Source organism: Schistocerca americana, chromosome 5 (genome assembly GCF_021461395.2).
Source record: "Schistocerca americana isolate TAMUIC-IGC-003095 chromosome 5, iqSchAmer2.1, whole genome shotgun sequence".
NCBI classification, from domain to species: domain Eukaryota; kingdom Metazoa; phylum Arthropoda; class Insecta; order Orthoptera; family Acrididae; genus Schistocerca; species Schistocerca americana.
Genome location: NC_060123.1, coordinates 229,088,359 through 229,103,839, shown reverse-complemented (window position 1 = coordinate 229,103,839; position 15,481 = coordinate 229,088,359). Strand labels below are relative to the sequence as shown.

General features: G+C 43.0%; 1 protein-coding gene across 1 annotated transcript in view; it reads right to left on the bottom strand.

Annotated features, from left to right (window-relative positions):
• The window catches only part of LOC124615420 (tyrosine-protein kinase Src42A), a 203,416-nt gene extending 188,518 nt beyond the window's left edge, over positions 1-14,898 (bottom strand). The window contains exon 1 of the mRNA XM_047143293.1: positions 14,051-14,898. Coding sequence (XP_046999249.1) covers positions 14,051-14,430 — 380 coding nt within the window. The 5' untranslated portion in view covers positions 14,431-14,898. The remainder of the gene's footprint in view (positions 1-14,050) is intronic.
• Positions 14,899-15,481: the final 583 nt, after the last annotated feature.

Below are 15,481 nucleotides of genomic sequence, written 5' to 3'. Positions count from 1 at the left end.
TTACCCTGTAATTCACAATTACGTGCCTGGCAGAGGTTCGCCGAACCGCCTTCAAGCTATTTCCCTCCCGTTCCACTCTCGAACAGTCAGCGGGAAATCGAGCACTTAAATCATTCCGTGCGAGCTCTGATTTCTCTTATTCTATTCTAGTGATCATCCCTTCCTATTCAGGTGGTGTCAGGTAAATATTTTTACACACTGAGGATAAACTTGGTGATTGAAATTTCATGAGAATATCGTACCGCAACGAAAAACGCCTTTGATTTAATGACTGCCACCCCAATTCGTGTAGTATACCCATGGCACCCTCCGCCCTATTTCGCGACAGTACGAAACGAGCTGCCCTTCTTTGAGCTTTTTGTATGACCTCCGTCAATCCTATCTGATGCGGCTTCCACAATGCAAAGCAATACTCCAGAAGAGGGCCGGCAAGCGTAGTGTAAGCAGTCTCTTTAGTAGACTTGCATTTTCTAAGTGTTCTGCCGATAAATGGCAGTCTTTGGTTTGCTGTACTCATAACATTATGTGATCGTTATTGAAGTTATTCGTAATTGTAAACCCCAAGTAATTAGCTGAATCAACAGCCCTCAGATTTGTGTGATTTATGGTATAACCGAAATTTAGTGGATTTCTTTCAGCACTCATGTGGATGACTTCACGCACTTTTCATTATTTAGTGTCATCTGCACTTTTCGCACCATACAGATATTTTGTCTAAATCGTTTTGCAATTTGTCTTGATCATCTGATGACTTTATAAGACGGTAAATGACAGCATCATCTGCAAACAAATTTTTAACGCGTTTAAAACTTTGCACTTGCCGCAGTGGTAACAACGATTCCCCCTTCAGGTCACCGAAATTAAGCACTTATCAATATTAATGAAATTCTCCAACAGCCATATAACTGAGATGTTATTTTATTTCATTTTGAAAGCTATCAGTTTCGGCATTCCATTATGCCATTTTCAGACCCCATATGTATCTCACCAAATAAACGATAATGTCATTCATTGCCCTAAATCCCTGGATGTCATGAATTCAATAGTTTCACAACTGCTTCATTCGAAGACTTGATAGCAACCTATCAAGTTCCCAGAATGAGATTTCCACTTTGCAGAGTTTGGAAGGTACGAGACGAGGTACTGGCAGAAGTAGAGCTGTGAGGTCGGGGCGTGAGTCGTGCTTGGGTAGCTCAGTTGGTAGAGCACTTGCCCGCGAATGGCAAAGGTCCCGAGTTCGAGTCTCGGTCCGGCACACAGTTTTAATCTGCCAGGAAGTTTCAACCTATCAAGTTGGTACCAAGTCTTCGAATGACGCACTAATGCCAGGGATTTATGGCACTATGTGACATCGTTTATTCGGAGAGACGCATATGTGAAGTTAAGCGCTGTCGGGCTTGGCTAACACTTCGATGGGTACCGTATGGGTCCGCCGAGCGCTGTTGGCAAGCGGTGCACACTCATCCCCTGTGAAGGCAATGGAGAAGCTACCTGAATGAGAAGTAGCGGCTCCAGTTACGGAAGCTGACAACGGATGAGAAAGCGGTGTGCTGACCACATGCCCCTTCTGATCCGCATCCACTGACGCCTACAGGCAGGGGATGACATTGTGGTCGGTCGGTATCGTTGGCCCTCCCGAGGCCTGTTCGGACGGAGACAGTATCTACCGGGTGATCAAAAAGTCAGTATAAATTTGGAAACCTAATAAATCACGGACTAATGTAGATAGAGAGGTACAAATTGACACACATGCTTGGAATAACATGGGGTTTTATGAGAACCAAAAAAATGCAAAAGTTCACAAAATGTCCGACAGATGGCGCTTTATCTGATCAGAATAGCAATAATTAGCATAACAAAGTAAGACAAAGTAAAGATGATGTTCTTTAGAGGAAATGCTCAATAAATATGTCCACCATCATTCCCCAACAATAGCTGTAGTCGAGGAATAATATTGTGAACAGCACTGTAAAGCATGTCCGGAGTCATGGTGAGGCATTGGCGTCGGATGTTGTTTCAGTATCCCTAGAGATGTCTGTCGATCACGATACACTTGCGACTTCAGGTAACCCCAAAGCCAATAATCGCACGGACTGAGGTCTGGGGACCTGGGAGGCCAAGCATGACGAAAGTGGCGGCTGAGCACACGATCACCACCAAACGATGAGCGCAAGAGATTTGTCGGACATATTGTGAATTTTTTTTTTTTTTTGTTCCAATAAAAACCCCATGTCATTCCAAGCATGTGTGTCAATTTTATTATTTTCGTACGGGCGACGATTGCCTAGTCATTGGGCGCCGCTAACCCCCCCCCCCCCCCCCCCCCCACCCACACACACACAATGACGATGAATGTAGCAGACGCAAGAGCGGGAGACTTACGGCGGATGCACAGGGTAGGCTCCCGGCCGTCGCTGGGGTCGGGCGACGCCCAGCAGCTTCCGCCGCCACGACGCCGGCCAGGACTCGCAGCGGCGCTCGGCGAACGCCTTCCTGCGCTCGCCCACCTCTGGAAGGGACTTCTGCTTGGACAGCCTGTTCTCTAGCCTCAGCACCTTGCTCGCGCCCCGGTCTTCCGCTCCCTCGTTACGCGGAACCGGCGACAGCCGCTGCTGGAGTCCTTCCCGTAACGCCCCAGCAACACCACTCGCCGAGGACTCGACGCGCTCCTCCGCAGTTCCTTTCGAACTCTCACTCTTATCCACAGCACACTCTTGTGTCGGCGTTTCTGCCGCCGGTACATCCTTCACCAAATCCGGCCTCTGGCTCCAAAAGCGCCTGTCAGCGTCCGCACGGTCAACATTCCCTGCCCTCAGCTTGACACGGTGTTCTCTACCAGGCACTGAAAGCACCGCAGCACTTTTCTCGCTTCGCGCGTCCTGGCTCGGGGGAAATTTCTCGTCGCTTGGAAGAGGTTTATCTGCGCTCGGCTTCTCGTCATTCGGAGAAGACTCCTCGTCATTCGGAGGAGATTTATCATCATTCGCTGCAACACTTTGGGACACGAGCTCCTTGACGACTGCCCCGGCTGCTATCAACTGCAGAAGTCTGGTGGCAGACTCCCACTGCACTTGTTTTGGGTCGCCCAAGACATGGACGGCCTGCACTTGATGCGGCAGCCAACGATCGCCGTTCCAACACCAGAAGAGACCGCCTCCTTCCATTGGATCAACGAACAATGAAACTCAAATCACTCAGAACAAAAGACACTGACTACGGACAGCTTCGCATTACGTTCCTCCACCAACACTCGTCCCAATACGGTGTCCAAGTACCGCCGAAAAATGCTCCTCGTTCAACGATGGAGCTCAAACCGCAACTGCACCTATTGCAACACGAAACGTCACTCTCCACTGAACAGAGAGAGCAGCGCGTCACGCAGAAACTCATAAGTGCGCACACGACCGCGCAGTCTGCAGAACTGAACTCCAGCACGGCGTGTGGGAAGAGATTTTGCCTTCGTGCGTCCTCTCGCCGTCGCTTCTGAGAAGCCACTGCCTCGGAATTACCTGTTCGCGCGTCCCTTGGGTAACCCCGCACGTGGTCACAGGCGACGAAAAGCGACCGCACCAAGGTCGGTGCCCGGTCGCCGGCTACGGTCATAACCTCGGCCGGGGCCTACGCACGCTTCAACGTGTGCGTCGCTTCACGGCCGGTGTGGTGCACCTAGGTACGAGAAGGATGCAGCCTGCACATTCCCTCCCGCCTGTAGCCAATCAGGCCATTGCCGCTGTCCAGAAGAAACGCAAATCGCGATAGCAGCTTCAGCACTGCACGAACTTTAGAGTGCCCGTCAAGGACTGTCGTGCAGTTACAGTGTCCTCAAGGCACCTACCACGCAGCGCGAAAGCTAATTCCGGGAGAAAAGGCAATTAACTCGACAAAAAAACTAAACACTGATTTCCTATAGCGAAACTCGATTTCCGTGACGGAGAAGGTCGCCGCAACCTTATACAACCAATTTTCTTAATAAGGCGTTTACTTCCAATGGCAGATCGATACACCGCTAAAAGATGCGGGAATATACGTTGCTTGTTCTTCTCCTAGCGTATCGAATGTTCAAAAACCGTCTTCAACGCCTGCCGTTATTTCGACAGATGAACACCCCCCTCCCCCCGTCAGTTTCAATGCACAAATGAAACTTCAGTTGCCATGCACAGCGATCTGTCGTTTCAATTGTGCCTTGAATATTATCGGGTGTTCATCTGTCGAGGACGTTATTTGAACACTCGATACGCTGGAAGAAGCACAAGCTCGACAAAAAATCCGAACGCTGATTGCCTATGGCGAAATCTGATTTCCGTGACCGCAACTTTATACAACCAATTTCCTTACTAAGGCGTTTACTTCCAATACCAGATTCATAAACCGCCAAATGACACGCGAATTTTCGGAGCTTGTGCTTCTCCCAGCGTATCGAATGTTCAAATAACGCCCTCAACAACTGCCGTAATATCGGGGCTCAAACGAAATTTCAGTTCTCATGCAGATCCATGGGTCGGTTCACCTGTGCCTTGAAAATCAGGGGGTATTGGAACATTCGATACGCCGCCGGGAGAAGCAGGAGTTCTACATGCTCCGTATATTCGGCTGTGTTTTGGCAATGTTCAGTCTACCAGTGGAAATAAACACTTTATTACGAAAATTAGTTGTATAAAGTTGTGACGACTTTTCCCGTCATAGAAATAAAATTCTTTGCTATGGAAATTAGGTTCTTTAAATATAATAACGTCAAAACCAAGTTACAACTAATTACGTACTAGCACACGTTTTCACGGAATGGGAAATATGTAATTACATGGATTTATGTCGCCGTAATTTACGCAGCTGAAATCTACGATGTCAATTCGGGTCATAATACGCGCATCATTTTTTTTAATCCCCAACTGCCTCATCAGAGGTGATTTTCTGCCAATGATTCTATCTGCACCACCATTACTACTAAACTGTCTGGTATCCACTAATAGGTGCATCTTCACACTGCGTTATGTATTATACTTCATTTACATTAGATCGCCATTCAGAGTTTTAATGCTTCAGTTGGTTTTGACAAAAGTTTTTGCACATGTTTTGTCCTGTGTTCCGAGCTTGGTACATGGTTGGTTTCTTACGGTGTACGACGTAGCCGGCATCAGGCTTTATCACGTTCTAAATGCTGTGTGGGACTGTATGTAAAAAACTTTAAGTCAGATTTCCTCCACTTTTACCATCATGGTCTCGCCGAACCTTGAAAACTGATTCTTATGATTACCTCTCACGAATTTCGGTTCTTAATCGCGAAACTATCACCAGTGGCGAGCGCTATTGACAAACCGCCATCTTTTATCCACAAAAGATGAAATGTACTGTTACACTTTGTAAAAGCTATGCGAAAATACAGCGGCCAGTTTATGCGTCAGAAGAACGAAAGATCTGGCATAACTGAAAACGCAAGTGTCTGCAGATAATCGCCTTTGACGAAGATTTAGGAAAATAATAAACGAAAGGCTAACAGAAAATTAACATGGAGTAAACAAAGAGACCAAACATACATGAAAAAGAGCAGCTAAGATTATTGATAACACCTTAGAGACAAATCCGTGGAGATAAATGTTCGACCCGCTCACTAGATTCTTTTACAGATTAATAACTCTATTGAAATTCTGGCAACATATCTCTCAACCACTCACCGAACACGCACGTTCAACAAGCGCTTACTTCTAGTGTGCCGCGTACCCGTCACGAAGTGTGATTCAGGCATAATCCGACGGCTGGTTTAACTATGAAAAGCTCAACGACGTTGCGGAAAAAAAAGTTGGAGCTGGGAAACTGAAGACAAGTTTCAGTGATACGTCGATGGTGGTACGCGCAATAAAAGTGTAGTCTTGAGCGGCCACAAATTTCGCAAATTTTTTCCCATGTTTCGTTTCACATGGAACGTTGCAAACAAGATCGCACCTCATTTTCTTTCCAAATTTCCACAATTATATTCCGTTTCACGCCCAACTCCCTGTTGGTGGCAATGTCGGTACGACCCAGAACTTGATGCCGGTCTGACATGGGTAGTGCGAGAACCGCTCAGTCTGTTTAATGAATCGCCCGAACAGCAGGCGTTGTTTAAGAAAATGAAAGAGAGGGATTTTGACACTCCTATACAGTAGTTGCCCGCTTTTGTGCCATGCTACTTACGTGGCGCCCCCGCCCCTAAAACACACACACACACACACACACACACACACACACACACACACACGCCCACGCATCTGCAAATACGTGATTTTTAGGTGTAAAAATCCTATTGGGTTGTAAACATAGCGTTTTTGTAGTATCTTTTACTTCCGTACCCTTCAAACCCTGAAGACAATAACCGAAAGAGGTATTCCCAATACACGTAAAAAATTGAATGAAACAACGAAGTGATTACGTTAATGGAGAGAAAAAGTAAACCAAATCATATTATGTTGTTGCGTCTGACGAACATAAAACACGCCCAAAGAAAATGCGTCAAATGAGCTAAAAAAAAAAAACTGGCTGACTCCTTTTAAACAGCGGAAAAATGAACCTACAGTAGCTTACAGACAGTGCTGCAAATAGTCATGTATTTTTTTGTGGATTTTATAAACTGCAGTGCAGCACAGTGTTTCATTTGAAATTACTCTATTGTTATTGTCTGGCCGCTGTTTACTGAATTTCATCTTACAGCTGTATTTTGTAAGTTTTTAATTGTCCTCTTTCTACTTTTATCTTCAATTTAAATACTGCAAATATATCGCTCGCGGAAACTTTAGAGAAGCATATAATGCATTATATGTTTCTTTAAAGTTCTCGCGAGCAGTTTATCATTCCACAGCTCGCTTGCGATAACGCAGGTGTAAAGCATATACTTCGACAGGCGCGTTGTATCGACCTACCGTACCAGCTTATCGATGGGAACTGCCATTAAATTAAATCCAAGAGTGCCGTGTTATCATTTGCTGCCTGCTTCAGCCGAGACTTTTACACATCCGGTATCAAATCTTTCGATCCGTGTAGTAACACGGTTTATTGAAATCATACTCGCATTCTGTGCGTAAGGCCACAACCTGTTTTGATTTTAACAGCCATCGTCATATAACCAAACAACATTCCTTGGCTGAAAGGACAGCGTCACGCAGTGATAAACCCCGACCAAAGCTCTCAGGGCGCCTTGAATCATACAAAGCTCCCAACTGTAGTAAGCCAGCAGCTGCTTCGGAGGAAGTAGACGTCAATAATGACTTCGCGCAGCCACCATTTCGAAGAAGCAAGATTTCGAATTAAGGTGACGACGAAGATGATGACGTGATTAGAGACAAATCACAATATAGGTCTGGACAAGATCAAAGAACAAAATCTAGGCCAGCTACTTTCGAATGTGGCCATCGCTGCATTTGTCGTAAGTGATTTGGGGAAACGACGGGAAACTTACATCCGGACGGCAGGGGAGATTTGAATCCAGCTTCAGCCGAATACGATCTTACTGTCTTATGTTGAGGAACCTCGGCGCGGCATTTTCGCCCAAGATATATTCTTTAACTATTTGGTGTTGGCTGGTTAGGTCGAACAAACTATAGCCAGACATACAGGAGTGTAGTAGGAATGGATGCAATAAACCACAGTGTGATAAAATACAGCTCTCGCTGTCGGTCTGTGACAAGTATAGGAAATACAGTACCTGATCAAAAGTATCCAGACACACCTATGTAACGTGCAATTCATCACTGCGAGAGGTCACAACAGATGGACTCGCCAGTATTGTGATGTCAGTAGAGAGGCAGTGAGAGCAGGGTAAGTCGACCAGTAGAGCTCAGTGAGTTCGAATGTGGTCTAGTCACTGGATGTCACCCCATTAACACATCACTCAGGGACATTTCAATTCTCCTAAAGCTACCCAAGTCGACAGTTGATCATGTGATTCTGAACTGTAAATGCGAAGGAACAACAACAACAAAACTAACACCAGGCACACCTCATGTACTGAGAGATAAGAGCCTTCTAGCATTGTGAAGAATGGTTGTAAAAAATTGCATCGAAGCAGCTTAAAGAATCACTTGTGAGTTCCACGGTGCTACCAGTAGTCCGCACAATGACTGTGCTAGGGAGTTACAAAGAATGGGGTACAATGGTCAGCACCACACATTTCTGTGGTCAGTGCTAAGCGACACTTGAGGGGGTGTCAAGAGCGACACCACTAAACAGTGGAAGACTGTGTCATTCTGATAGAAAGGTTTGGGTTTGTCACTGGAGATCTTTACTTGGCATCGTGTGAAGTACAAACAGTAAAGTGTGAAGGAGGTAGAGCTACGGAATGGGGGTGTTTTTCATGGTTAGCAGGCGTTGTCCCTTTATTGTGCTCAAGAAAAACGCTAAACGCAGAGGGATATGAACACATTTTACCACAATGTACTGCGTACAGTAGAGGAACAGTCCAGAGACTATCAGCACAACAACACACCTTGTCATACAGCAGCATTATGAGGCAAAGTTTTGTGGACAATAACATTCTTGGAATGGCCTAGTGTGCCCACAGTCGCGACCTTAACCCAATGGAACACCTTTGGGTAGAGTCAGAACGTCGACTTCTCTACAGATCCCACTAAGGATCATAACTACTGTCTCTGGTACTGGCTCCTGAGGAAGAGTGAATGGCCATTCCTCCACTGACATTCAAGAGGCCTCATTGAAAGTGTCCAAGCAGAGTTCAAATAGGTACAAAGGCAAAGAATGGACACACCCCATATTTACATCCACTAATAGGTAGCCACGAACATGTAACGGGATAGTGTACATAGATTAGATATAGAAACGACAGTCGCAATTTACAAAGCACTTATTTACCATTAAACGCGTCAGGAGATCCTTGTTTTGACAAATTAGTACTTTTTTACAGTTACAATGCCAATGATATTTTCTTCACACCGAACTTCACACAATCTGCCGCCGCAACTCAGCACTTTATGTGTCAAGAGTGTCATACGATGGATGTGAATACTGCTAAGGATTTTTTAAGGAACCCGATGCATTCAGCCACGTGGGATGTACTGGAGAAGTGCAAGCGAAGCGTGCACGGTTTTGAAATTTCCTGATGGATTAAAAACTGTGCGCCAAGCCGGGACTCCAACCTGGAACCTTACCTGTTGTGTTCTGAGCAACTGACTTAAAGAAATCCCTAAAAACCTACATCAGAATAATTGTACAAGTACTGGAAATGTGTTTTTGCTGATCGTGCCTGCAGTCTCCAAACTGTTAAAGACTGCCTCGCAACTAGTCTAGTCTTCAACGCCTGTCAAACCGCTACCGATGCTTTTATTCACACCTGACAAGAACGAGCAAAAAGTTAACAGCCCTAATTGCTGCGTTCGCGGAAGCACTTCAGCTTACATAAAGAAATGCCACAAATTTATATCCAGAAGCGTGGCCAGGACCATACAGAATAGCTCTTGCTCGACTGTGTTATACTGCTAATCCTGCCGTGTACGTAACGACTATGAATATTACCTCACTTAAAAAGATATGCTGAGATGTTCAATAAATTCTGACCATGAGGGGTCTGGCAAACTATACATGAGCATACACATTATTTAAGAGCGACCTTGCGTCTCTTCTCACCGAGTTCTCAGGGCTTGCAGAGCGGTATATGTCTCGCAGTAGTGGTTGAGAAAGGACTAAGGTAGGGTTGTGGCATCTGCCCAATGTTATTCCATCAGTAAAGAAAATCAATGAGAAATTTGGAAAGGGAATTAAAGCTCACAGAGAAGCAATGAAAAAAATGTGGTTGTAGTTCTGTCAGAGACGACTAAGGACTTATAAAAGCAGCTGAGCGGAATTGTTAGTGAGTTTAAAAGATGTTACAAGACGAATATCAACAAGAGTGAAACAAGATTAGAAGAATATAGACAAATTAAATCAGGTTATGTTCTTAGAATCAGATTTGGCAATAGACAGTAAAAGCAGTTGATCAGTTTTGCTATTTGGACACGGCGGCAAAATTACTAATGATGGCAGAAGTAGAGAGCATGCTGGCAATAGCAATAAAACATTTCTTTAAAATAGAAATTTGTTAATATCGAACATAAATTTAAGAGCTAGGAAATCTTGGATTTGAAATGTGGTGCTACAGAATACTGTTGAAAACTGGATGGGTATTTCGAACTCAGGAGGATGTATTGAATTTTGTGTGTGTGTGTGTGTGTGTGTGTGTGTGTGTGTGTGTGTAGAGCTACATCATATCAAATTTCGGACCGCAGATCACAATCACAACTCTTCTATCAGTGGTAGATTTCAACTGGCACCTTCAATTGTGAGGGGAGAAAAGGAAGGCTTATGTGCACACCACTGTATGGTATGATGGAGGGTACTTTGCATCCATATTAGCTACTGCTTGTATTACAGCAGTCCCGTATGGAGCAAGGGGAGAAATGTTTCAGTGTAAGCGCTGCAAGTGTCCTGATCTCATCTCATTTTCCTAATCATTGCATGAGATAAATGCTGGATGCAGCTGAAACGTTATTTCCCCATATGCCCAAATAATAGCTCTCTAAAGTTACCAAAGAGATTTTAACGAAAAAGACATCTCCTTTCTTACGACGAGTCCGTTTTGAGTTCGGACAAGGGACAAACCAACGTTTGAGGAGGGTGTAAGGCGTGTCCGCAAAATACACGAATTCTGAGTTAGCGCCTCGATCCGGCATATATTTTCGCATTCTAAAATACAGTTAATCGCTCTTACATTCTCATATATGCTGCACGAATCTCTAACGAACCTAACTACATGAATCTGTGTTTCTTCTACTTCTTCTTCGCCCATGCGACATGGGCTCCAAAACCATATAACATCACACAGTACACGATGGGACTGTGAGTCTTACATGAAGTTTCCTTAACATACGCACTGCGCTTCCCCAGGAATTCTGTCAGTAAACAGAAGTTTTACAGGCGTCTTTTCTATCGCTGAACTCACGTATCCATACCATTTCAAATTCTTCAATTTTTTGGTCCTGTCCTCCTCAGTTGCGCGTAATACTACGGTATGTTGATGATTTTCACTTATGGACCGTCTGACCTATAGGCACAGTGACAAAAAATGTAAATAAAGTAGCTAACATATGTACATATTGCAGGCCACTGATGATGCCTTGCAGAAAATAAAGGCGAAACGCGTATGGCACTAAAATTGTGTTTTATTCAGTTGCTGTCAGACGGTCCATAAGTGAAAATCATCAACATTTCAAATTGCTTCGAAGTACATCCGTCGGGCTTCAAACAATGTGTCAAATTCCAGACATTAACCAAGATTGCTTTTATATCGAAATCATTCGCGGTATTAGATGTACTTTACACTTACCCGATTGATACAATTTTACACTGAACCTTTAACCAACTGTTTATAGTTAAACCAGCAAATATAATAAATGGCTGAACTATCGAGCACCAAACCATATGGAAATACTATCTGAAGTTATTCTGAAATTCCTTTCAATCATTGGGAGACTATAACTTCCAGCACACTGTAACATCGTTCTATCTGATACTCCTGTTGATGCTATTTTGAGGCATATCCTTTATGATTGAAGCATATGGCGACCTTCAGTGTGTCTCAAGTCTAAACGTATTAGAAACAATCGCAGTTTTGAGACTTACAATGTATGACCGTGCCTTTGTTATCAGTCAACAGTTTGGAACAGTGTCTAACATCTTCCGGGAATACAGGAAGACGGGATTCATCTGCTATTTTCAAGTCAATATTCTATGTGCCATACGACTGATGTTTCTTGGACACGCGCTTATTAGCTGGCAGAAACTTTTTTTACCTTGAGGGATGTAATTATATCCGAGCATATAATGTGCTGTGACAAAAAGAAGTTAGTAAGACTGGTTCGTAATTTTGCAGTTTCCCGGATGTTTCACTGCCATTTTCTCAGCTTATTTTTACCAACATTAAACGCGTCTGATACGTGGATTGTTCAGTGACAGCAATTGCTGTCATCGCGCCTACTTATCCGAGTGCTAAGTCTTTGTAGCGTTACTCTTCTCTCTTCCCAAATTTAACCAATTGGACATGCGTGCCCTTGCTCTTTTCCTTAAAAAGTATCATACGAAATCTTCAGGTTGTAGATGACGGCTACTGGAGCAATAGCATAGCAGTCCTACTTCGCGGCGCACATTGCGGTAACACCACGCAAAAATCCCTGACTACAAGGCCAGACATTGTGTAACAGATAAAAAGGCTAGGTGATGCAGTTAACGAAAGAATGCCGCCTAATGCTAGCTGATGTCATGAACGTCACCGCTAACCTCCGAAAGTTTTTTGAAGTGATTAATATGGCATGTATCATAATGCCGATTTGACGTGTCGCGAATTATAATATGACTTAGTTTCTTTGGGCACCTCAGACAATAAAACGTCCCTTACACTTTATCGTTGGAAAATTCGTAGTCTACACATACCTTACAATATATTATCCTGAGTCGTCGTATTTTATGTAACTTCTTGTATTTTTTTGTAACTTCACATTCTGCTTGTTGCGCCAGATTAGTTTCAGTCAAAATCCGTATGAAACAATATTCCGGTAAATCGTAGTAAAACAACATTTAGAAGAACGTAGTCTTACCCAAGACGATGTTGGCGTCTTGGACCAACGAAAACACAATCTGACGTTCATTGCCGGCACTATATTTCAGTTACTTTCTTTCGTTTTAGTATGCCGCTGATGGCTTTAAAAAAAATAAAAAATCTTAAAGTATGAGACAGAATTCGATAACAGCAGGAGCTTGTGGCTGTTATATCAATGACAGTCTGGAACAGAGCTCAGTGCAGATTAATGGAACATATTTTAAGCGTCGCCCTTATAACTGTATTAAAGTAACAGTATGTGACAGAACTATCCGCTACTTCCATCCTAGCTTTAGATTGATAGTTCTGGCCAAGGACTACGAGAAGATGTACACAATGTTTCCGACCTGAAATCAAAACATTACAGGATCGATGCAAATTCAGCATAACAAACCCCACTCTTGGCTTTCATCCTGCCATTAATAACGATAAACCCCGAAGAGCTAACAGAGATATGTGTACACTATCAGAGGATGCTACACGGAATGAAATACATCCCGAGATACAATATTTTGACCAACAATTCCAACATGACACCCACTTTCAGTGTTATCTCTCAAAATTCAGTCCCAAAATCCCTGCGTAATTAAACATGAACTAAAGCAAAAACACACAGATGACTGACGTTTTGTTCACTAATGTATGTATCGTAGCTTATATCTCACAAATGATTTGTCTCCAAATAGCAAAATCTTTTATTTAGACAGACGTGTTGTGTTGACAGAGCGTTCACCTGTCATCACTCATGGGTTTGTCGAAGCCATGAATTACAGCCATGATTTACTCTTTCTTGGATGACAGCTAGGCATATACTGGTAGACTTCTGAACTGTATTATTTAGTTGGTATCTGAGCGAACTAGTCACTACAAACCATGTGATACATTTACTGCATCTCTTGTCCCACGAGTACAAAATATTGCAATTTTCAAAGAAGGGCACGTGCTTAAATATAATGTCAATATGTTTACACATGGTATAAGCTAACCACACAGATGCCTTCTGACCTGACATCGTTTTTACAGTAGCAATATTTTTCTGCTGGTTTCACTTAGCAACAGAAACCTAAAGTTCTGTTCTTTATCATATTATCAGAACATAAATTTCATCGAATGTCAGAAACCAAACTATCCAACTTGACAGCAGCAAATTTTCTCTCAAATCAGAAAATAATATAACTGATAGAATATTGTTCAACTGGTATTACTGCGAAGGCTGTGAATGATTGTCGCTGAATTACAAATGCTGTTTGGTACTATATGAATCTGGGACAAGGCATATTATGTGTTTCACTCAAGTTCACTAAAGCTCTATTAGTCACAATACTTCTAACTTTTTACTGTGCAAATGTATTAATGTTTATGTTGCCATGAGAGTATGGAAAAAATGTAGAAGCAATTAACAAAATTGAACTAGACCTATTTAATTAAATTATTACTTACGGTTCAGCTTCAATGGACTTCAGCTTGGCCACGTAATTAGACGGAATATATCCCTCTTGTTTCGTAGCCTTACTTCTTGCAAGCCACCAATCGCCCTGAGTATCGTTCAGTATTTCCAAATGTTCACCTTTTCTGAAACTAAGGTCCTCATCAGTTCGTGCATCGTAATCATATAAAGCAACAAAGATTTTTGCATTGGCATTCGTGGAGCCTTCATCAGGAATGGGAGGCATTGGTCCATTCCTAACTTCTCTATGTTGTTCATGTGATGGTATTGCCAAAGGTGCATTTGTCGGTACTACAGGAGTTGGGTCTGGAGCTGGAAGTCCAACGCCGTCCTTTTTCGTCGGGGTTCTGGGTCGGCTGAAGCAGTTGCCCATTTTTGCACAGTAGACGTTCTAGACGAACATGTAAAAATGATTTTGTGCACTTTGATACTGCATCGAAATTTCCATACACAACTGTCATTCGGTTTGATGTTGTTCTCCCATTACAGCACTCGGAAAAACATCACATATGATATAATTGTGCGTCTAGACTTTCGCGTCTGTCGCTCAGGTTTTAACAACACAGAACCCAGCCAAACACTTAGAATAATATGTCTCCATGCACAGTGTCTAGTGACGAGTGAAGACTGTTTTTTTGTATATTCCACAAGCTTTCACACGTATTACACTCAAGACATCCCAAACGCATTCCTTGGTCAGTTACGCTATTCACATAATGTTTTTTTACGTTATAAACATCCAATAAAAAGAACAACACTCACGCACTAAAAATGGAAACTAATATCAGACTACATAACTTAATACATTACTTCCTGTAGCCCCTACATTCACTTCAACCAAAGATATTCAGAGACGGCAGATACTACATACGACGTCACTTAGCACAGTAGATGGCCGAGATGCGTCCAAATTGTCCCATTCTGTTTTTGTCAGACAGTATTTCGGTCCTTCTCTTCAAAATTAAGTCGTACGTTTTATACTTGTTCACATGTGAGTAATTAGCGGGAACACAATTTGATTTTTTCATACAGACAAAAACGCGGCAAACTCTGTGCGCAAAGTACGCATAATGGCGCTATATTCGAAAGATATGTCTTAGCAATTCAATACTAAACGCAGTTGAAAGCTGTATCCACAACTAGAATATGATTATCACCTAAGAATTAAATTCCTGAGCAAATTGCGCTCTTTCGCTGTGTTTAGGTGTATGGCTGAAAACTTTGAAACAGTGTAGAGTCTATTGTGATAAATGTTGCACATAATCAGGGAAAACGCGATGCGGAAAGTTTAAGCCGTAAGTTTTCTGGTCGTATGTGCTCCACAAATCAGTATCTTTGTACTAATTTATGAGAGTCATAATCCCTGTTTTAGTGTTCAGTTAAATGAATTTCAGCTATAAAAGACCTTACTCATCCCATTTCAC